This window comes from Chiloscyllium punctatum, chromosome 3 (assembly GCF_047496795.1).
Source record: "Chiloscyllium punctatum isolate Juve2018m chromosome 3, sChiPun1.3, whole genome shotgun sequence".
In the NCBI taxonomy this organism is placed as follows: domain Eukaryota; kingdom Metazoa; phylum Chordata; class Chondrichthyes; order Orectolobiformes; family Hemiscylliidae; genus Chiloscyllium; species Chiloscyllium punctatum.
The window spans coordinates 86,971,186-86,996,055 of record NC_092741.1 but is presented as its reverse complement, the minus strand read 5'-3'; the positions used below and the strand labels follow the sequence as shown (position 1 = coordinate 86,996,055).

Genomic DNA, 24,870 nt, shown 5'->3' with positions numbered 1-24,870 from the left:
AATGTTTTGCTTGGCTGTAGACCAGCACCTCAAAGTTCAGGCACAGTATGGCCTTGAGTTACCTGCCTTTGGGAGATTTCTGGAGTTCTATAACTATTTACTTTGCAACTTAAATAAAGTTACTAAAACTGCACTATATATGTGTCATTTATTGGATGTCGTGGCTCCCTATACTCTATGTATTCAGAACGACTAAACAGCTAAAATAACTTTTCCAATTGCATCACTCATTTTGCACAACACAAAAGGAGCAAAATGTCAAAAAGCTCTTGATAGTAAGGACCCTTGGCAGAGGGCAGCACTTGCCATCACCCTTGTTGGGTATGCAGATTTTTTTTTGCTGATTTAACTTGATTTTTATTTTCTGTAGCTAAATGGATAATTATGCAGCCTGATTCTGGATAGCAAAATTAATATAGATCAAAAGCTGAAATTGATGGAGGAACTTAGCAGGTCGGCCATCATCTGTTGTAAGAAAGCAGAGTTAACATTCTGAGTCTGGTGACTCTTCAGAATTGTCAGGAGATGGGGGGAAAGTAGTATTTATAGAAGATATTCTCAGAACCCAGAAATAGATATATATCTCCAATCTTGACTCTTCTCCAGGCTAACCTCTGATATTAAAAATATGTAGAAGGCGCAACACAAAAAAAACTCCACCTGACCAGTCCTTGCATAAACACAATTCAAATTATATTTATCCACCCTCTTTCTTCTCACAATTATATTTTCCTTCATATCTTTTCAAATTGTCTTGATAATGGCATATCAGAGAGAAGACAGTGAATTGAAGTTGAGATGTGGCATTGATCAATATATTGATTCCAGTAAATTTATTTTTCCTTAGAAAGAAGTGATCTGCAGAAGTTACTATTTTGTATTCATTATTTTTACATCAACTCTAACTACCTTTTCCATTAATTCCTTAAATTTTATTTTCTCCATTTCTAGGAGTTCCTTATGTCGTTTGACTTCATACCGCAGTTGCTCCTCTTGGCCTTTTACAGTGATCAGTTGAACGACACTGGAAGAACGACAAATATCTGTCTCCTCTTTCAGCATTCTCTCCTATAACACATCACACAGGAATGACATCACTGGTATTACTGACATTATTGTTAAAGGACAATCAGAATTATACTATTGTTCTTGCCATTTGCAATATAGGAAAAGGCTTGCATTTAGATATATTCAAATATGCTTTACATAGACAATGACAAAATAAAATTTGGTTCCAAGCCTAAAAAGGCAAAAGTGATGTAGATGACCAAAGAGGGGAGCTTTTCGGAGAGTCTTAAAGAAGGACAAGGAAGAAAGCTGGAGAGATTTAGGGAGGGCATCCTAAGTGTTTAGGGGTGAGACAGCTGAAGGTATAGTCATTAGTGGCAGAGCAAATACAACCAGAAGTGCAGAGGACAGAATTAGGACAATGCAGATCTCTTGAATAGCTGTAGAGCTGGATGGGTATATGTAGATAGTGAAGCCATGGAGGGGTTTGAGAACATGAAAATCAAGCATTGTTAAACTGGAGCAAATGCAGATGAGCAAGTACAAGAGCGATGGGCGACTGGAAGTTGTTGCAAGTAGAATATGGGCAGCAGTGTTAAGGATGAACTTATGTTGGTGGCTGGTAAGGGTTGATTGGAATTGTCCAGGGTGAGTCAGGTCTGGAGGTAACAAAGGCATTGACTAGGATTTCAACAGGATGAGAACAGGCAATGTTAAGGAGGTGGAAACAGATGCTCTTTGTTACGACACAAAGTTAAAAGTAGAAATTTAATCTCCAGGTCAGATATGTCCCAGAGGTTTTGAACAGGCCGGTTTATTCTGAGACAATTGCCAGGGAGAGGGATGGAATCTGTGATGTGGTGAGGACCAAAGATAATATTTCATACTTTCCAATGTTTAATGAGAGGAAATATCTGCTCACCTGGATCTTAAATAAGCAATCTGACATATTAACATCAGATTGAGAAAAGAGATAATGAGGTAGAGTCTTGAGCTGTGAGCATGAATGTGGAAACTGATGTGTGTCTAGAATGTCGTCACCAAAGGGCAGCATTTAAGTACAAATCAGAGGGGCCAAGGTTAAATGCTTCAACTGAGAATGGGAAGAGAAACCACTTTTGGAGATTCTCCAGCTTTGATTCCATAAATAAAAATGGAGCCAAGTGAAAAATGAAGAAGGACTGCTGAACTATGTCACCAGCAGATAGGATGTCAGTGGTGAGTTTATAAAAATTTATTGCAAAACTGCAGGAAGGTGGAAACCTTTTTGGAATTAAATGTGGAGTTTCAGGAAAGGTGAGAATAAATTTGGGAGGCAGTAGCATGTTAATGGATCAGAGGAAAGGGAAGTCGGAGTTGGGCTGGGAAATTGCAAAGGCACAGGAGTTAAGGATTAGATTTTGAGGAGAAGAGTAATATTGGCATGTTTGAAAAAGACAGCTAGCTCCCAAGGAAAGAGAGCTGTAAACAAATTCAGTTAGCATGATGGGAAAATTTTAATTACAAATACAAACATTTGGAACATTTTCCATACCATACTATGTTTACCACCTATGGGGAATGGTACCAAGACACACAAATTGATCCCTTCAATTAAATGATCTCAAATCAGTCATCTTGTGTCTCTCTGGGTTTGGGATTATAAAATCTGAGCTTTTTACAGTGGCAGATATCATCACTGCAATAAAGCTGTACAAATGTCAAATACAGAACAGGATTTGCTTGAGATTTTTCACAATAAAACAGGCAATTGGGAGTTAATAACATGAAGATAGACTAGATAGGCTGGTGTTGTTACTCTCAGAAATGAGAAGGTTAGGATGGGACCTGATTGGGGTGTACAAAAAGATATGAGGAGCACGAGGGTGGATAGGAATAAATGTTTTGAATTATTGGAGGCTCGAGAGCCGGGGCATAGATTTAAGTTCAAAGGCAAAAGGTTTAGAGGGGATTTCAGGAAGAATACTTTTACCAGAGAATGGTGGGTACCTGCAATTCACTGTGTGCAAGGGCGGTCAAGGCAGAGACCCTCATAAAGTTTAAGATGTATTTAAATAAACATATAAAATGCCATGGCACACAAAATCGCAAGCAAAGTATTGAAAAATATGACTAGATAGGTAATTGATGATGAACAATGGACCAAATGGCCTCTATGTATACTATGAAAGTCTATAACTCAGTGTCGTTATTGAAGTATAAAAGATTGGAAGGGAATGTGGAATTTTATACAGAAACAGATCAGCCATGGCCTTACTGAATGGAAGCACAGGTTTAAGGGTTTGAATGTCCTACGTTTACTTCTGGTTCATATGTAGGGACTGCCATATAATATGGGCAGCTTAATATATTGGCTTCCCACTACTCACCTAAATGTGTGGCACAGTGGCTCAGTGGTTAGTACTGCTGCCTCACAGTGCCAAGAGCTGGGTTCAATTCCATCCTTGGGTGACTATCTGTGAGGAGTTTGCACATTCTCCCTGTACCTGTGTGGGTTTTGTCCACCTGCTCTGGTTTCCTTCCACAGTCCAAATACATGCAGATTAGATGGCTTGGCCATGCTAAATTGCCCATAGTGTCCAGGGATGTACAGGCTAGATGGGTTAGCCTCTAGAAATGCAGGGTGACAGGGATAGGGGAGTGGGACGGTTTGCTCTTTGTAGGGTTGGTATGGACTCGATGAGCCGAATGGCTTGCTTCCACTGTAGGGACGCTATGCTTCTAAAAGATGGCCTGCTTCCTTAGCTGTGACAAAGTCAGTTCACGACATGATGCCCTGAGAAATTTGGGCCTTCATCTAGTCCTACTGAAGGTAGATATTTTCCTTATCAAGCTGTTCATAGATGTTACTACACAACTGTGGAGCAGATGTGATTTGAACTCAGGTTCAAAGATAGGGGGACACTATAACAGTGTAGGTACTTACAGCTGCACATTGCTCCAGTAAGTGTTACAATCATACACCAACTTCACCACTCAGTGGCTGTCTGGGTTTCCCATTCCTGCAGCTAGAAGACATTTCCATTTCCGGCTTGGCATGACCCTGACCATCTGATCCCACGTTATTTGAATGTGGCATTCAATTTGTTTTTTGTTACCATAAGATAACATTGGACCTAATACTTTAGACATGCTGAACTTTATAAAACATCTACTTTAAAACATTTTGTGATATTTTACAGTTGATTAACTGGCACTAATGAGTTTATTTTGTTCTGGGTCTTATTTTGTAAATTATTAGTTGGAACATTACTAATTCAGTTTTAAACCTGTTCTGTCAACTATGACACCTCAACTTTAATAGATGATTAACTTTAATCAAACCTAACTGAAATTGGTCAATTATCTGACAGCAGCATTTTGACTTTGGACATTGGGATAGTTGGGTAAATAGGAGTCAGAAGCCTGTAACGTGTGGCAAATAGTCACCTGATTATGATTTACGCCAAATTAGCCACTTTATTGGCCGGAAGCTAGATCCACTGTCCAATTAAGGACAAAGGGAAGGTCTTCAGAGCCAGAGGGCCAACAGGAGGCCTTACTACACTGAAGCAGCAGCAGCAGTATACTGGCCTCTTAGGGAAGAGAGGGGGAGGGGCCCGTGAGGTTGAAGGCACCTTCTCTTCAATTTTTTAAAATTGAAAGACTCTGAAGTCAGATCACCAATGGAGGAGGGTTAGGGTGTACAAGGAACTTACACACAGAAAGTTGCTGCAGTTGAAACCAGGCAGACAGGGAAAGTCTCTAAGCTGGACTGGTGTACAGGGACATTGTCCCAATCCCCTTGAAGACCTTGTTGGGTCTGAGTTCAGCCTCTAATTTGAAACACTGAATTCTGCACAAGGGCAGTTTTTACATACCCTTTCCAATTGTTTATTAAGCTCCAGAGTCTGTGAATGTAGCACAGCATTTTCCTTGGTCATCGCAGCACAGTCATCTGCTATTTTACTCCTGAGGAAGCGGTCCTGCTCTCTCATCACCTCTTTCTCACGGAGTTGTTGGTAAAGATGACGGATCTCATCTCTGGAGGAGCAAATAACATCATAACATTTTATACTTGCACACACCATCGCAGAACATTGTTAAAAATACTCTGACGAGAGTAGTCATCAATGCCAACCTCAGACTGATGCAGAGGCCTTCTTTAAGACCTTCACATATTTCTATAAGCTCACCGTCCTTCGTATTCTTTACACCATCCTCTGGATCACTGGATGAGGTAGTAACAACAACGCTTTCATCACCAGATCATGGGTCATTGCTAAAGGGCAAAAGTCTGGACAGGCTTTTAACGGATCATCGATTGTCTCATTTTAATTTGCAAATATCCTTGGGTTTGCTGACATGACAATTTTACCAGGAAAGTTTGAAAATTCACATTACTCGAAACAAAGCAGCAAGGATCTGCACTGGATATGGCATAGTTTTGATACTTCCTCATCCTACGTCTCTCTCTACCTGTCCTATCTATCAACCTTAGAACTTTGTACACCTCCATTGGGTCCCTCTTTTCCTCCTCTACTCTAAGGAAAACTATGTTAGCCTATCTAGTCTCTCTGAGCGGGATTGTCCAGCCAGCCCAGCCCAGGCAACATCCTGAAAAGTCTCTTCTGCACCCTCTCTCCAGTGCAAATTTTTTCCCATTTGAGTGGCAACCAGTACCCAAGCTGTAGCCTAAATAACATATTGCTCTAATCATAATCTCCTTGCTCTTGCATTCAATGCTGTGACTAATAAAGGAAGGTGTTCCATTTGCCACCTTGGCTACCTGCCCTGCTACCTTCAAATGTATATGGACATGCACATCAAGATCCTTCTAATCCTCCATTCATCTTAGGATCCTACCATGCAACATGTAAACGCTTGCCTTTTAGTCCTCCTAAAATGCATTACCTCTCACTTTTCATGGTTAAGATCCATTTGCCACAGTTCAGCCTATTTATAATACCCTATCATCCAAGGCTTTCATTCTCACTATATACTGCAGTATCAATTATCACGTCATCTGCAAAATTACTGATTATGTCTCCCATGACCAAGCATGTAGATGGGGGTAGGGCAGGTGACGTAGTATACATGGACTTCAGTAAAGCCTTTGATAAGGTTCCACATGGTAGGCTGTTGGAGAAAATGCAGAGGCATGGGATTGAGGGTGATTTAACAGTTTGGATTAGAAACTGGCTTTCTGAAAGAAGGCAGCGAGATGATGGAAAATATTCAGCGTGAAGTCTGGCCACTAGTGGTGTGTGACAAGGATCTGTCTTGAGACCACTGCTGTGTGTCATTTTTATAAATGACTGAGACGCAGGTATAGGTGGATGGATTAGTAAATTTGCAGACGACACTAAAGTCAGTGGGGTAGTGGACTGTTTGGAAGAATGTTACAAGTTTGCAGGGGGACTTGGATAAACTGCAGAATTGGGCTGAGAGGTGGCAAATGGAGTTCAATGCAGCTAAATGTGAGGTGATGCACTTTGGGAAGAATAACAGGAAGGCAGAGTACTGGGTCAATGGAAAAATTCTTGGTAGTGTGGATGTGCAGAGGGATCTTGAAATCCATGTACATAGATCCCTGAAAGTTACACCCAGGTTGATAGTGCTGTTAAGAAGGCATACAGTGTGTTAGGTTTCATTCGTAGAGGGATTGAGTTCCAGAGCCGCAATATCATGCTGCAACTATACAAAACACTGGTGTGGCCACACTTGGAATATTGTGTACAATTCTGGTCGCCATATTTCGGCAAGGATGTGGAAGCATTGGAAAAGGTGTAGAGGAGATTTACCAGGATGTTGCCTGGTCTGGATGGAAGGTCTTATGAGGAAAGGCTGAGAGACTTGGGTCTATTCTCATTGGAAAGAAGAAGGCTAAGAGGGGATTTGATAGAGACAAGATGATCAGAGTGTTAGATAGGGTAGACAGTGAAAGTCTTTTTCCTAGGATGATGATGTCAGCTTGTACGAGGGGCATAACTACAAATTGAGGGGTGATAGATTTAAGATCGACATCAGAGGCAGGTTCTTTACGCAGAGAGTGGTAAGGGCATGGAATGCTCTACCTGCCAATGTAATCAACTCAGCCACATTAGGGAGATTTAAACAATCCTTAGATAAGCATATGGTGGGATAGTGTGGGGGACAAGCTGAGAATAGTTCACAGGTCGGCGCAACATCGAGGGCCAAAGGGCCTGTTCTGCGCTGTATTGTTCTATGTTCTAGGTTCATGTCAGGATCATTAATGTACACAACAAACAGCAAGGGCCCAGCACCATATTTAAGAAAGCTTTTACACTGTATTCAAACAAGTTCTTGTAGCTCTTAGAATCTGGTGAGGTACACAAAATGGCTAAACCAGCAACAAGTTTAAGTAGCTTTGTATTCCTGCAGCGCTTTCCATGTGCAACAACCATACTTTATTTGTTTCAAATGTGACAGAACAACACTGGTTAACCAATTTGCTTTTCTATCATATTAAAAGCTATTTTAAAGCAAAAATATTTTCCATTTCCCAGCTAGAAATTGCAGGTCATGGCCATATCTCTGAACAAAATGTTTGTTAATTCACAGCATGGGAGATGTTTTAAAATCTGAGATACTGAAAATGATATCTAACGTCAGATAAAATACCTGGAGCAGCATTGATGAAAGAGAAATATTTCCACCAACTTTGTGTCTTGCTGTTAAATTACATTATGCTGACTCCACTTTGGCACCCTGTGGGACACACTGCATTCTAATGTTTTAACACATGCAGCTATAGTTACCAGCGCCTCCACCAGTAAACCAAATGGCTTGCCCACTTTCCTGATCACCTTACATATTGTAGTGGACAGGTAAGGAATCAGGCATGCATCCCTGCCCTTGCACTGATTAATGGCATCTTGGTGATTTCATTCTGTTGCTATTATACGTGAGATAGTTGAAGGTGGCAGCCCAGCAGTTTTCACTGTTGGTTACTATCAGGCAGGAAGAGATCTCTCCCTTGATAATACACTGTATCTGTCAGAAGTGCCACTTAATTCATACTCCTCCAACATCTAAAACAACTACCCACATTCCTCCCTTCTCCTCACAGGCCCATCTAAAATCCCTAGAATTACCTGATGTATAGAAATAATTACACTTCTTCCTCAGGGACTGCTGTAGTCTGAGTAGTGACCACAACTCGATCCTAATGTTGATGGAACTGCAGAGAAACCAGTTAATGTGATTAATCAGCTGCTCTCCTGGGTGGAATTTCTATTTTTTTCAGACTAGGGGCCGACATGCCAGTCTGGCTCAATTCAGGCTATCCCCAAATTGCTGCAAGGCAGCTGGGTTTCTAGTGGTTTGGCCTGACACTTTGGAGTTGGGGTGGAGAGGATATGACCTCCTGTAAAATTCATTCAAAGTCTTGCTCTTAAAGTCAATGTTTTAATATCTTTCCTAAAGTGTGGTATTTAGAATTGAGCACAATACTCCAAATGAGGTCTAACCAGCAATTTTGAAAGATTGAACATAAATTCATGATATGCTGCACAGTACCTCATGGGATTGCTAAAACTTAACAGGCAAGGTGTTTTACTAATGTTCTTGTTTAAGCACATACATAGGCTTTAGTTAATATGGCAATATAGATATTGAGTACAGGAAGGATAAATGTACTGTTGGTAAAAACAAACACCCATTTCCTTCATGATAGTAAATATTAAGCCATTCTGTCAGCTATTTACTGTAAATAATTCATGTAATGCACAATGATCTGTGATGTTTGTTAGATTATAATGTTCGAATATAGTATGCATTAAATCAGTACACATCTCTCCAAGGAATAATGGGTTATTTATTACGCAGCCATTGTAAATCCATAAACTAGACTTTTGTCTAATAATAAATTTGAACTTTATTACAATAATTTCTTTCAACTGAATAGAATCCAACTAACACCAGGAAAATGGTACATACCGGCCTGTGTTTAATTACTTCCTGGCAGGGAGGTTGTGACACTTGCCCAAGTGCCTCTTTTTAATTCCTACACCGACTAGCACTTTCTAACTGATTAAACTAGTACTCTCTCCTTCAAACGTTAATATTGTAATTTACCATTTTAAAATTCTTTAGATCTCAAAGACGTCACATTACTATTGAAGTTAACATACCTAATTACTAAATATTCAAACGTACCTTCTACCTACTAATTTATTCAATTTGTGGAGAATCCCAGTTCCAAAAATGAAGTTTGCACGAACTTATTTTGAATACTGTGATTTTAAAATTAATTTTCAGATTTTCCTCCTTTTTTCCTCAATTTAATTCCTGCTGGGTGCATTTCCAGAGTTTTTATATTTTTTTAAGCTTGCTCCTCAAATATACTTTGTTCTTTCTGAACGCAGAGGTACAACTATTTAGCAGCAGCAGCATGGGAAACATTCAGGACTCCATATACTGGTCCTTTATATGGGAGAGGTTAGTGAGTTTTGAGAAGATTTGTAGCTCAGGTTGAAGTTTTGGATGTAGGCTTGCTCACTGAGCTGAAAGGTTCATTTCCAGACGTTTCGTTACCTTATTAGGTAACATCTTCAGTGGGCCTCAAGCAAAGCAAGGCTGAAAATTCCTGCTTTTTATTTACAGGTTTGGGTTTCTTTGGGTTGGTGATGTCACTTTCTGTGGTGATATTACCTCCAGTGGTGAAGTCACTTCTTGTTCCTTTTCTCAAGGGGTCTAACTCAATGTGTTTGTTGATAGAATTCCAGTTGGAATGCCACGCTTCTAGGAATTCTTGTGTGTATCTTTGTGTGGCTTGTCCTAGGATGGATGCGTTGTCCCAGTTGAAGTGGTGTCCTTCCTCATCTGTATGTGAGGATACTAGTGAGAGAGGGTCATGTCTTTTTGTGGCTAGTTGATGTTCACGTATCCTGTTGGCTAGTTTTCTGCCTGTCTGTCCAATGTAGTGTTTGTTACAGTCCTTGCACGGTATTTTGTAAATGGCATTAGTTTTGCTCATTGTCTGTATAGGGTCTTTCAAGTTCATCAGCTGCTGTTTTAGTGTGTTGGTGGGTTTGTGGGATACCATGTTGCCAAGGGGTCTGAGTACACTGGCAGTCATTTCCGAGATGTCTTTGATGTAGGGGAGAATGGCTAGGGTTTCTGGATGTGTTTTGTCTACTTGTTTGGGTTTGTTGCTGAGAAATCGGTGGACTGTGTTCATTGGGTATTATTTTTGTCAGCAACACAAACAAAGTTCTCAATATACTCTGAATGCAAATGACTAGGTGTGCAAGTAATTAACCCCCTGTATCAAATGTTCTTTCTCTATTCCAAAAAAAGTTAAGATGCTAATCAAGCTCAGTGGAAAAACATAGCATAGCAATAAAGTATAGTATCATTTTGGAATTCTTGATCTGATTGGTTAGCTTAAATTTTGATCTCTTCTTAACAAGCTAGTACCTGAAATCACGTGTAATTTTATCCTGCATTGTGGCTGTCTTTGAATAGTACTTTTCCTCCAGCTCCTGGAGAGCTGACTGCACTTTTAATAGCTCTAGACTCTTTTCTCCTAGTTGTGTCCCAATCATCTTCTCTTGCTCTGATCTCTGTTCAATCTGAAAACGTTCAAACAAATAAAGTCAACCAAATTGGTGTGGTTTAAATTTTTACACTATGTTCAACTTAATTACTGTGTTTACAGTGAGATGCAGGATTCATAAAAGACCATAAACTGAGTTGTGCCAGTTAGTATGAAGAGGATCACTCTATATTAGCTATAGGAGTGGCCTTGAGATCTGGGAACATAGAAATGGAGTATCAGGATCTGGCCTTATTCAAAGAGGTTGCAGGATCAAGCACTTTTGAGTAGGCTCTCTGGGTCCAGGGACACTACAGGTAAGTATTCTGAATGCATTGGACGAATTGCTAGAAATTTAAATTCTTGGATGGATATTTTGGCTTCTGGAAATTTTGAAGAAGGCTATTCTTGTGTTAAATAAAAACAACAACAGACTGATGTGGGACACTGAATCAAACTATTCCACCTGGCGTTTATACCTCGGTGTGTGTTCTTCCTTCCAGAGTCAGACAACATCAGTAGATTGCTAGTAGGCCTGGAGGGCTTCATTTAGGGAGTGCTGTGGGTACCAATGGACTAGTAGTTATGAGAATTTGGGACAGTGACTAGCTCCAATGAATAGCCAACCAGCTGGCAGGTCAGTCTGTTCGGAAGGAGGTGAGGAGATATTGTTGATCTTGTGTGCCTTGAAATGATCTGGCTAGGTGTTGAGGTTTTCTTGTGGGAAGGAGCAGCATAGAACTGGCTCCATAAAATTAAACCATTTCAGGTCAATTTTTGAATAGCCTTCAAGGGCAGCTAGTAAAGTTCCTCCAATGTTCTTGTGTAATGCAATATTGCAAATAGGGCATTAACAATTGATGTAGATGCCAAGGTTTGCATATTTAAGTGACTAATTTTGCAAATAGGCATACATACTGCTTGCTAATTTGCAACTGCACTCTAATGTGTCATTGCTTAATTTGAACTATCAACTACTTAATTTTACTAAACTTGGGTACTGAAAGACATGCTGAACTAACCTGTTGCTTTATAACTGTAACTTTATGCTGATTGTTCTTTAGTTTCGTGACTTGTCTTTCCAGTTCCTGTTTGCTTTGCAGCAATTCCATTTCTTTGTGAGAGAGGGCCATGTCTGTGATCTCCTTCATTTTCTTCATCTGTAGTATTTCTTCCACAAGAGAATGCTTTTCCTTCAAATAAGAATCTGCATGTTATAAATAAATTATACCGTTAACTACCAGTGAAGGCACCAATTTGAGAAAACATTTCAAAATTAATTTAACTTAATTTCAACATATTGTAAACATTTACTGCAGTTATGCATGGGCAGATTTGTCATTTTGTAAACAAAGTAAGCTGATGAAAATGATATCCTACTGGGCACAACAATAAATATTGCATTTCCACTGTTAAAAACATATATTTATGGATTATGAGACTTGAAAACTGAACTGTTTGGACAAAAAGTCAATTGCCAAGCACTGTGGGGCTGTTAGCTGCTAACTGGAAAAGCAAATAACTTTGCAGAAGGCGATAAACCAAAGCTTGAAAAGAGAGATAAGAAATGGCTTGATAGACAAACCTGAAAAAGTTCTTAGGATCTAGGGTTTCATTGTCGCTTAGCAAAAGCCCTGGATGTCTGTTTTCTGTTTCGCTACAAATTTGGAAGCTGTTGGAAGAAAGCTGGCATCTCCTCTCTCTCTGTCTAAAGGCAATCCTTCAAAGAAAGCTATCTGAAGAAGTATCTCTGAATTACTTTCTGGGAATCAGAAAATTCGAGACATCAGCATCTCTGATATCCTCAAACACTGAAAGGTAATCGCAACCCAAGGATCTAACTATCTTCCACCCAAATGAAAGATCTTCCATCACTCTGCTATTGATAGAAACTTTATCCAGTTGATAAGAAAGTAAAGCAACTGAAAAGTCAACCTAATTCTCCCTCGTATTTTCCTTATTTTTCCCATCCCATAATACCTCTCAAGTTGTGTCTTGTCCTGTCTCTGTACGAATTTGCATGTTTAGGACTAAACGGTAATTTACTTTAAATCTGGATGGTATCTTAGTTCAGAATTAGTTTTGCCACTTGCTTGAAGGCTAAGTTTGTTTTGAATAATGGGTTATTTTGATTTTGTTGAGTAAAATAAATAAAGTCTCATTTTAGATAAGAGTAAAAAATAAAACCAAATTGAACATTTTGATTAAGTAAAACATTTATACTTTTGATATGGCTTGTGGAGTAGTGCACACCTCCCATTAGAGTTAGTTACAATGGACTTAAAGCTAAAATAATTTGAACATGAGAAAAAAAACAAAGCAATTAGAAATAGAACTCTAACTAGCAAAGAAAGAAAGCAAAAGATTGTTGAAATTGGAAATGAAGGAGAGGAGAACTGGAGATTAAAAATCTTGAACTTGAGGAAGAAAAGAGAGATGACAAACTGGAACTAGAATTTCTAACAGAGAACGAATAGAACCTTCGCATAAACCAAATCATCCGCCGACATTTCCGCCACCTCCAAACAGACCCCACTACCAGAGATATATTTCCCTCCCCACCCCTTTCCGTCTTCCGCAAAGACCGTTCCCTCCGCGACTACCTGGTCAGGTCCACGCCCCCAAACAACCCACCATCCAATCCTGGCACTTTCCCCTGCCACCGCAGGAACTGTAAAACCTGCGCCCACACCTCCTCCCTCACCTCTATCCAAGGCCCTAAAGGAGCCTTCCACATCCATCAAAGTTTTACTTGCACATCCACTAATATCATTTATTGTATCCGTTGCTCCCGATGCGGTCTCCTCTACATTGGGGAGACTGGGCGCCTCCTAGCAGAGTGCTTTAGGGAACATCTCCGGGACACCCGCACCAATCAACCACACCGGCCCGTGGCCCAAACATTTCAACTCCCCCTCCCACTCTGCCGAGGACATGGAGGTCCTGGGCCTCCTTCACGGCCGCTCCCTCACCACCAGACGCCTGGAGGAAGAACGCCCCATCTTCCGCCTCGGAACACTTCACCCCCAGGGCATCAATGTGGACTTCAACAGTTTCCTCATTTCCCCTTCGCCCACCTCACCCTAGTTCTAAACTTCCAGCTCAGTAACTGTCCCCTTGACTTGTCCGGACTTGTCCTACCTGCCTATCTTCTTTTCCACCTATCCACTCCACCCTCTCCTCCTTGACCTATCACCTTCATCCCCTCCCCCACTCACCCATTGTACTCTATGCTACTTTCGCCCCACCCCCACCCTAGTCCAGCTCATCTCTCCACGCTTCAGGCTCACTGTCTTTATTCCTGATGAAGGACTTTTGCCTGAGATGTCGATTTCGAAGCTACTTGGATGCTGCCTGAACTGCTGTGCTCTTCCAGCACCACTAATCCAGAAATGGGCATTATCGGACTAGTAAAGAAAAGAGGTTCAAATGAAGATGATGGTTATGATGAGGGGGGTGAAAACACCATAACCTAAGTCCAGTAAGGATATGTTTAAATTTGGACAGGCCTTACCAACATTTGAGGAAAATAAATGTGGCAACTTTTTTTTTAAGTTGAGCTGAAAAAGTAGTTAAACACCTGAAGTGGTCAGAAAAACTAAACACTGCCCATTCGGAAACAGTTGGTGTGTGGAGTACATGAAACTTGTGTGTCACTATTGGAAGTGGTTTTGATGGATTAGGACAAGTAAGAAAGGCTATTCTGATAGGTATGTAAAAGTTCCTGCAGTATACAGGCAAAGGGTTCAAAACTTAAATGAAATTGCTTTGGCCAAATTATACTGAATTTGAAAGAGTAAAGCAAAGCAATTTTGACGACTGGATATGAGCACAAGGAGTAAGTGCTATGGATAGGCCTTTCTTACTCACCTACCGAACAAAATCTTGGGGACTGTGATATTTTCCAAGCCTCATCAAGGTAAAAAAGGTAAAGTGATTGCAAAATACTGAACTTGAATATAAAACAGTTGAATTTACAGCATATTAATTACAAACAAGTGCAAGAATAGATGAGAGAGAAAGCAGCATACTCTCTAGACAATGATAAAAATATAATATGGTGAATATCTTTAGGATTGGGACAAAGGCTTGGGTTTTCTCTGGTTGTGAAGAAATGTCAGGCCAATCAGCCACAGCTCTCCAGCACTTTTGAACAGACGTGTGCAATGTTTGTCTGGTATTTTAGTCAGTGTTTGAGGTCTTGTCAGGTATCAAGTGGCAGATCACTGCGAAGGCAACAGGAGCTGGAGTGAGACAGAGCCAGTTGGAGTAGGCAACCTTTTGTGGAGATAAAATCTTAGTAGCGGCCCTCTAATAATGCCATTGAATCTGTTATGGAGGAACCCATTCCTTTTCACCACCAGCCCATGAATGTAGGCCTTTCCTGTTGCTGGTTAATTCTTGGCAGCAGTGGGATGTTGTCATGAAGCAGGTCCTCTTAAGGGCCTATATCTGTTTGCAGACCATCCAGTGCCATCACTGCTCCTGATACAACCGCTACTGAAGGCAGGCAGCAGGTAAGCTAGTCTCTGAATTTACCGAGTTCCTGCCTTCAAACCTGCCAGAAAATCCAGCCCATTAAATTGATGTGTATACGATTAATTTCTGAACAACTTCTGTTTGTTTTCTAGCCTTTTCTGCCCCCGTCACTCTTGCTCGCGAACTGAAACTCTGCCTTCTATTTGAAGTTTTGCTACTCACTGTTCCATATGTGGAATCATCTTCTCATTCTCTTGCCAAGCTGGTGTGAACACTTGCCAGGTGTGCCAGCAAACTTCCCTGCAATAATATTGGTTCTTGCCATGCTTCATGGAATAGCATGAAAAGCTAATGTCCCATGAACCTAAATTTCTTCCTCCTGCACAGTTCAGCTGCCACACATTAATTTGCCCTGTTTTCCTATTTCTGTCCTCACTGATACATGACACCAGGAGTATCTGGCAAAGACCATATTTGAGTTCTTGAGTTTTAATTTCATTTCCTAGTTCTGTAAAATGTGTGTGTGGGATCTTACTCCCCATTCTCCCTCTGTAATTGAGACTGGTATCGAACCACACCCTCTGGTTTTGTATCCTAGCCACTCAGTGCTCTGCAACCACTCAGGGATATCATTGGCTATGGCACAAAGGAAGCACAACATAGCATCCTGAAATCAGAACTGCAACCACAGAAATGCCTGTCTGTTCCAGAGCATCGAATACCCTATCACAATCCCTCTTTTGTCCTCCTCATTATCCTGCTCTGCCACTGAGCCAGTGAGGCAGAGGTTGGGCTATGGCTAGAGTTCAAACCTCTGCAGCTGATAATACTTCCTGCACGTGGTTGTTTAGGGCCTGAGACACTTCCAAGAATTCCCATGGCAAGCAGGATATGCACTTATCATGTCTGAGGTGGCCTGCCTCACTTCCTATGTGTCTCGTAAGTCACCCAAACCTGGGACTGAGTCTTTGCTGGGCCAGAGGATTTGCAGGAAGATGGAAAGTCACATTTCAGGGTCATGGGAGCTTTTCAGCACAATTTAAAAATAAATGCTGTGCAGCATTAAAGTATCTGCTTTCCACCTGATCATCTTGTTACCTGTCAGACCACAGAGACTGCCAAGCTAGACTGGTGCCAACTTAGGGATATGCAACTTATCTTATCTAAATGTAACAGAAGTAAAACTTAGACTTAAAGACTTAAGATTTAAAATTAATAACCTCTATTTTTAAAATGCAGCTTTCCTTCCTTTCGGTTCCGCCTCGCCTCCTTCTCTGCACTGATTCTCACATCACTCTTCAATGTTTTGAATTAGTGTCAGCTCCCACCTCTTCTGCACTCATCCCAGCTGTGCTGTCAGGCTTGAATCACTGACTTTATTCTTGCCCAGTAGCTGCCCCTTCTGATCTCAGGATTCCTCCGCTGCCATTACTTACATTTCACAATGCTATCATTCAGGTCTCTCTCCTCCTTGTCCCAAGGCTTCAATATTGCTGTACTTTACATATCACTCAGTTGCCTCTCCTTTCAGTGTCGGGCCTCTTCTCTTGCTGAGTTTCATATTTTACTTCATTATTGTTTAACTCGCTCTCTTCCTGACATGGCTCAGTGTTAAGTTTTGCATTCTGAAACTTTCATGGGGATGTTTTATTCTGCTAAATACACTGTATAAATGCAAGATTTTGGTGGTGTAAAATCAACTTTAAAATTAAGCATATATATATATATATATATATAAAAATTTTTAAAAAAGCAAAAAAGAATTTGCTTACGGATTGTTCTCCAATAATGCCGTAGTTGCGATCCAGCGAAACCTTGCTTCATAAAAACGTCACACAATAGAAATAATAGGGCTTATGGGAAAAGTGAGGTTAGGGGCAGACCCGCAAAAAATATCATTCACGATTGCTCAAAGATTACCCAAACATCTACACAAAGTATAGCACAGCCTGGATGAAGGTTAAAATCACATTTATTAATGAAACAAAAATAAATTTAACACTGCATCTAAAAAAATGTTAAGAAAGCTACTCTTTGTCCAGTACCTCTCAGAGAAAGCTGCTCTGTCAGAAGCTGACATCGGCGCATGCGCAGGATGACACAGAGACTTCAGTGCAGACACTGGCACATGCACAGAACAAAGTGCGCAAACTGATCCTGGCTGGAATCACGCTATTGCCAAAGGAGGCAAGCACTCTCCAAAATACCATTCCCTAATTCTTCAGTGACATTACAGCCAAATCGCAGTGCTGAAACATACATTATCCCAGAACTACCTGTACTTCATGAGCTAACCACAGAACTTGCCTTCTGAGAGATTAAATTCATTGCTGAGTTTCTCTTTTTGAGTCTGCAACATGTTTAAATTGGCTTCTTTTCTTTTCAGTTCTAAGTGTAGACCATCAACTTGAGAACGCATCTCCTGAATAACATACAAATTGATAAAAGGGCTTGATCAGTCATGATCAATAAAATATTTCAGTTCTTTTCCCCAATACTTGAATCGAGTCTTTAATACAAAAAAAGTAACAATTCATGTTTGCAGGAGCCTATGGAATTTTATGGCTCAACTATTTTTGAAGTGTAGTCACTATTGTAGATGTAGCAAAAAGTGACAGCAATTTGTTAACAGCAAAATTCCACAAACACCAAAGAGAGAATGATTAGTTAATCTGCTTATCAAGGCCTTGTCTGAGGAATAAGTCTTGATAGGTCACCCTCTGCAGTGCACTATTTTACTCCCATTTAAAGCATCTGTTCCTCAGATACATTGCTAAAAATACAATCATCTAAATTCTTGTTATCATGTGGATAGAAAGCCATCCAGTGAATAGTTATTTTCAGCAAAATAAGTGGCATAGGGTCAAAGTTGCAACATGGCAACCATCATCAATCCAATCCTACTTGGGATTGGGTAATAGAGGCCAAAATTCCAGTTTGGGTCCACAAACAGAGGCACATTTGTCATTCAGCAAGTTGCTAATAGATTGGCCCCTCTTTTGAGGTTTAAGTACTCAGCAACTGTTAGTATTGAGAGTTTGTTATCATCAACATTGCTCCCAGGAAACATGACTGGCTTCAATAGAGATGATTTTTTTGGAGCTGATTTCCAACCTTTCCAGCTTACCTCCAGAAGAACTGCAGGTTTTAACCCCCAATACTTTGAGGTTTACTGGGACATCATGTCTATCACCTTCCCTGCCAAGTAGTACAGAGTAGACAAGCAGGAGGCTGGAAGAACACAGCAAGCGAGGCAGAATCATAAGGTGGGGAAGTCAACATTTCGGGTATAACCCTTCAGGAATGGAGGTGGGTAGGGGAACAGCAGATAAGGGAGATGGGGAGGGGGGGTGGTTTGGGTTGGGAAAGGGGCTGAATGGTGAGGTAGTGATAGGTGAACAAAGGTGATAAGTACGACTTGACTGGTCCATGGAAGGAATTTCTCCAGTTGGTAGCTGGAAGGAAGGCTCAGTAGATGGAACAGAAGGGAGACGGCAGGGCTGAAAAGGGAGTCAGGAGATGGATGGGAAGGTTGTTTGAAATTGGAGAACTCAAATGTTGAATTCTCCGGGTTGTAGGCTGCCCAGGGAAGATGAAGTGTTGTTTCTCCAATTTGCGGTCTGATTCACTGTGGCAATGGAGGAGGCCGAGGATGGACATGTCGAAAAGGTTGTGGGAAGGGGAATTAAAATGGGCGGTGACTTGGAGATCAGTCTGGCCCACCACAAGATATTAGAACAGAATTACAGCCATTCAGCTCATCAAGTCTGCTCTGCCATTCAATCGTGACTGATCAATCCTGTTTTTCAACCCTGTTCTTCCTACCTTCTTTCCATAATCCTTGATTCCCTTACTGATCAAGATCCTATTTATCGTTGTCTTAAAGACACTCAATGACTTGGCCTCCACAGCCTTCTGCAGCAATGGGCTGCACAGGTTCATCACCCTCTAGCTGAAGAAATTCGTCCTCATCTCAGTACATCTCTACTTTCGTATTCTTGTCCTCTCAAAATGCATGCTAACATCGTGTTTGCTATGCCATCTGAACCTGCATGTTAACTGTAAGAGATTCCTGAAGTAGGACTCACAAGTCCCTTTGTATTTTAGATTTCCGGAGCCTTTCCCCATTTCACAAATAGACTACATCTCTATCCTTCAAATCAAAGTGCAAAACAGCACATTTTCCCACATTGTATTCCATCTGCCACTTTTGTCCAAGATAAAATCTAGTACATGCTACGTTGCACAGATAAACTTACAAACTATTTATTGGGCAGATTGATCATTGGAGTGGGGGATGGCAGGTTCTGTCCTGTCATGCTTCTATTAATAAGTCAACTTTCCCTCTGCACACATTCCTCATACCACCATATTGAAATTTAGGTTATGCAGCAGCAATTAAAATGATTTGCTAAGAAAAGATATTACCTGTAGCTTCTGTAACATTCTCTTTGCTTCCAATTCTACCTTTGGTTGAAGGGTGGTAGATTTTTTTGTTTGAGTGCGAGTATGTTTTGGTTAAGATATTAAAAACAAAAGCAAGCAGATAATGAGTAATATTATGGTACCACTTTGAGATTGGGTTCCTTTTACTAAAAGTCTACCTTGGTTTGTTCCAAATTTCTAAATATCAGTTAAATATTCTCAGTCACTTATACTTAGTAAAGAGAAAGGCAACACTTTCAACTTACAAAAGAATATTGTCAAACCGTGGCTATAATATTGCCAGAATTGTGATATTTGCAGTTCTGTACTTCCTCAGAGACCAATGCTATTTGGCCCTCCTACACTTTCTAACAAAACTTCATTAGCTTTCCTCAAATTCAAAGCTGAAAGCCTGATGAGAAGTTTTGGAAATCTGACTATAAACAGTTTTAATCACTGACATTGGCAATGCCTGGCATGTTTGTATGATCAAGGTGCCCTTCTGGCATTAGGACTGGCTGAGCCTTTCATTGCATTGAATGGACTGTTACATTGCTTCAATGGATCGTATTTGATATATGGCCTGACGTTTACCCATTTAGAATAGTTTGAATGAGCGTCAAATCAGGGACATGACCTAAAGCCACTGAGCCATGTATAATCTAGAAATAAATAAAAGAGCACACCGAGTGATTGTTTAGTAATTATGCAGAAAATACAAGAACAAACTTGATTTGGAAAGGATATAGAAAGTTGGCTTCAAGTTCTAGATAATAGATCTGTTGCTGGAGATTCTTAATGAACTCAGTTTCAACACTAGCCAAAGGGCTTTCTGCTGAACTATGGAAGGAAAGAAAGACATTTGTGTATTATGCTAATACGGTATTTTTTCACAAATATTTATAAAAGTAGTCAGAATACACAATATTTTCTATGTAAGAACATTTTTTTCCAGCAAACAAGCCAGCCTGAGTTTCCCTTACAATATTATCCATGATGAATTATCTAATTTGCCCCACATTAGGTAGACACGAGGTACTTCCACTGTTAAGTTGTTTTATATACTTGTGGGATGTTAGCATTGCTGGCTGGACTGGCATTTATTACCTTTCCTTAGTTGCCCTTGAGAAAGAGGAAGTAAGCTGCCTTCATGAATCACTGCAGTCCATGTGCTGTAGGAAGACCCACAATGCCATTCAAGAAGTTTTTCCAAGATTTTGGCCTAGCAACACTGAAGGAATGCCAATACATTTCCATGTCAGGATGGTGTGTGGCTTAGAGGGAAATTTGCAGGTGGTGGTATTCTTATCTTTCCAGGTGGAAGTGGTTGTGGGTTTGGAAGGTACTATCGAAGGGACATTGGTGAAGTTCTTCAATGCATCTTGTAAATCAGTACACACTGCTGTTCCTGAGCATTAGTAGTGGAGGGAGTGGATGCTTCTGAATGGGGTGCCAATCAAGCAAGTTGCTTTATCCTGGATGGTGTTGAAGCTGACCTCATTCAAACAAGTGGGGAATATTCCATCATACTCCTGATTTCTGCCTTGTAGATGGTGTACAGGTTTTAGGGAGTCAGGTGGTGAGTTATTCACTTCAGTATTCCTAACCTGTGACTTGTTCTTGTTGCCACTATGTTAATGGAAACCCCAAGGGTGTTGATAGTAGGGGATTCTGTGATAGTTATGTCATTGAATGTCAAAGGGCGGTGGTTAGATTATGTTCTGAAAAATACTTAACAAAAGTAAACAAAAAACATTTATTTTGTGTAATCTTACTTGAACCGTTTGGGAAAAGTGCTCATGTTGAGTACCAATTAACTCCTTTTCCAGATGAGCCTGAGGAAGTAGAAAAGCAACAAAACAGGAAGGTTAGAAGTGGGACTATTTGGGAACAATTCCACACATTCCACAGTTTCTTCAATAATAATGAATTGCTCATGCAATTCTCAATCAGCTCTTGGATAATTTTATAGCCTTGGACTGATAAATTGTTGTTAAAATTCATGTTACGTAAATGCTGGGCCCGATGAGGAAGCTAGTAATTCCCCTCTGGGATGATAGAGCTATCAGCCAATCAGATTAAATGGCAGCTTTCTGAGGTAGGACTTCCACATCAGTGAGCGGTGGACTACCATCTCTTGATAACTGGTGGTAGTTGGCAGCTGGCATTGGTGGAGAACTCTTTTGGTAGTAGGGCAAATGCTGACCTGGGGGAAATGACTGGAACAAAGAGAAAAATGATAGAAGAGCCAAAGGATGGCAGTTAACTTCAGGATTCTGACTTCAGCATTTGCTTGTGAGAAATAAGAAGTATGAATGCATTGAAATAATCGGGGTGTTTAGCTCTTTAAGCCTGCTCTGCCATTCACTAAGACCGTAACTAACTTTTTTTTAAACATCAGGTATATATTCCTACATTAACCCTATATCCTAAGACTTCCTTCTTTCTAATTTTCTTAGTTGAACACACTGAACAGCTGAGCATTCACACCGCTTTGAGGCAGAAAATTCAAAAATTCTTTGAGAGAAGAAATTTCTACTCCATTCTAAATGACCAACCCTTTATTGAGACTCCTAGTTTTAGGTTCCTGTGTAAGACGTATTCTGGGCTATGGCTTCCCTCCTGGTTAAGAAACCATTTTGTGGAAGTGCCCCTCACCTAGCAGATCAATAGTATTTGGCATGCAGCTATGGGAGGCTTTCTCACACATAGCTTAGTTCCTTTCTCACTGTGATGCATTGCTGGCGTATAGCTTAATTGTTCAAAGGCAGCTCCTCTTGACAATTAGCTTCACTCTATGATATATTGCCAATGTGTGTTGTTCCTCTAATTAAGGACATCTGTCCTGCATTTGTCATGGATCTCTGTAAACAGCATGTTAGGTGATAACTTTCAGTCCTGTTTACTGGTAGAATGTGGAGCATCTCTAAGGGCAGACCCCTGATTCGGTATCTCCTTGGACCATCCTGACACTTTTTGATTAATGGTCAGCCTGTGTTTCAGCCCTGTCTTGTTTTCTATATAGTCTTGTAACTTTCTGCTGTACATCGGAGTTCTGCCGAGCCATACTTAGAACGGTGGTCTTCCCATGCTGCATTGTGTAATAAATTGGTTAATGCTCAATGTCTGCCTCTCGAGGCTTTCTTCAACAGTTCCTCAGTGAAGTGAAACATCTTCCCAGTACTGACCCATTTAAGCCCCTCATTAATTTTATATGCCACAATGAAATCACCTCTCTTTTTAAAAATATTCTGGGAAATAAAAGACTATGCTACTCAATCTTTCCTTGCACAACAAGCCCCACATCTCAAGAATCCATTAGTGAACATGCATTATGGAAGCCAATGGTTCAGTGATATTATCACCAGACTATTAATCCAGAAACTCATCTCATGTTCTGGGACCCAGGTTCGAATCCCACCACAGCAGACGGTGGAATTTGAGTTCAATAAAAAAAAATCTGGAATTAAAAATCTACTGATTGCTATGAAATGATTGCTGAAAAATCTGTCTAGCCCACTAAGGAATTCTGCCATCCTCACCTAGTCTTGCCTACATGTGACTCCAGCTTGGCTCTTCACTTACCCAGTCTGTCCTTTTCAACATTTTTGCACTCCCTTCACAGCTTATTTTCCTATCCAACTTGTTGTCATCCAACTTGGATACATCACACTCAATCCCCCCCCTAAATTATTGATGTAGATTAGAAATAGTTGAGACTGAAGCACTGATTCTTGCGGTTCCCCCAATGGTTAAAGCCAGTTTACCAGAGATGGTTGATTTATACCCACTCTCAATTTCTGTCCATCAACTAACTCTTGATTCTCATTGACATGCTTCTATGATCTTTAATTTCAAGCAATAACCTCTTGTGCAGCACCTGATTGAATTTTGTTTTGAAAATCCAAATACATCCTGTATTTCTCAACTTTCACTCTTACATCTTATGGTCTTATCCACTCAAGTTGCAAGTTAATTTTAGCAAATTACTTCCTTTACATTCAGTTGTCTTGACTTTTTCCAATCACGAGATTTCTCAGGTGTCCTTGTACCATGACCTTCATTGATTCCAGCATTGTCTGTACAACTGAGAGGAACCTCCCATGAGGACATCATGATGGAAGGCAGGTTGGCGATGGAGCACTTGGGAGGTCTCACCTAGCCTCCATAAATTTGCAGTCAGGTCAGAAATGGGTGAGAGGGTGGCTAGTAGGTCATCCAGAGATTGTTTTTGCACTCCTCCCTGCCTGCTAAGCTGCCAGTGGGGAACTGCAAAGTTCAGCTCCGAGTGTGGTCTAACCAAGGATCCATACACATTCAAAATAATCTGTGTGCTTCTAAATCAAATCCATCTGGAAAAGAACTACCAGTATTTTAATTATTTTTAAATAGTTTTATGAACATGACTTGCAACTTTTACTGACTTGGGCCCTAGACTATTTGCTGCTCTTCCCCATCTAAACTCTCATTGTAAAAAGGTGCACGTGGTCCCCTTGTTCTTCCTACCAAAATGTACCACTTTACACTTATCTATAATGAAACTCATTTGCCAATTATTTGAGAGTTTATTAACGTCATTTTGCATTGTGTCATGGTGCTTCTTTGTTCTCAGTATACAATCCCCTATCCGGTTCTCCATTGGCATTTTTGGTAGCTGGGCAATTCTCACATTAACTTGATCAGAAACATCGCTGCCGATCCTCTGGAATATTAAAAGCACAATTAAAGTTGAAACCAATCAACTGTGGCACAAAATCTGTTTGAAAGAATGATAAAGCCTCAGAATTTGCAGTTTTAACCAGAACTGATTGAAACCTACAAATCGGATAAAAATCGCACGGGCGGGACAGCTATTGAATGGCAGCACATGCTGAGACTCTCCAGTTATTTGAATGGCACTTCTCTGCATTAACTCACAAATTAAAGCAGCAACACATACCTGCAGACTCTGAACTGCTCCTGAGTTGCAGTTTTCTCAGCGCTTCGTTACTAAGAGGAATCAAACATCCGTCTGACCCAGGAAATGATGCTATTGTACCTGTTCCTCACGCAAGGTGATTTTACGACTTTTTTTAATTGAACGGTACTCATTGTAATCGGGGACAACGTAGATTCCTGGACTTTTCAGGTTCTCTCTTTTACTGTTTTGATGTAGAATCTGATGTTGCAAGAGGATTCACAAACGGCAGAGCACTGAATAATCTCGGAAACTACACAAATGGGACTCAAATAAAATTCAACTACTTTTAAAACTGGGCCCGCTTTTCTATACTTGTCAATGGCATCACTTTACTGGAATGATTTTCATTTTTTCCCCCTCATTTGTTGGGAATGATAACTGTACATATCCCACGAACAATCTCACAAACAACCCGCTCATTTGTCCACTCGAAGTCTGAATCGCCCACATTTCAAAT

General features: G+C 40.5%; 1 protein-coding gene across 3 annotated transcripts in view; it reads right to left on the bottom strand.

Annotated features, from left to right (window-relative positions):
• LOC140454988 (uncharacterized) overlaps window positions 1-24,442 on the bottom strand; it is a 47,717-nt gene extending 23,275 nt beyond the window's left edge. Inside the window, exons 1-9 of one of the 3 annotated variants that reach the window (XM_072549666.1) lie at window positions 24,393-24,439; window positions 21,229-21,288; window positions 20,201-20,293; window positions 19,457-19,535; window positions 17,336-17,450; window positions 11,572-11,756; window positions 10,432-10,586; window positions 4,869-5,031; window positions 910-1,068 (exon numbers count right to left, since the gene is read on the bottom strand). In XM_072549666.1, the coding sequence (XP_072405767.1) occupies window positions 910-1,068; window positions 4,869-5,031; window positions 10,432-10,586; window positions 11,572-11,756; window positions 17,336-17,450; window positions 19,457-19,535; window positions 20,201-20,293; window positions 21,229-21,254 (975 nt within the window). In that variant the 5' untranslated portion in view covers window positions 21,255-21,288; window positions 24,393-24,439. Of the gene's footprint in view, window positions 1-909; window positions 1,069-4,868; window positions 5,032-10,431; window positions 10,587-11,571; window positions 11,757-17,335; window positions 17,451-19,456; window positions 19,536-20,200; window positions 20,294-20,560; window positions 20,616-21,228; window positions 21,289-24,392 lie in introns of those variants that run through there. The other 2 variants (XM_072549672.1, XM_072549680.1) reach the window with 2 other exon arrangements.
• Window positions 24,443-24,870: the final 428 nt, after the last annotated feature.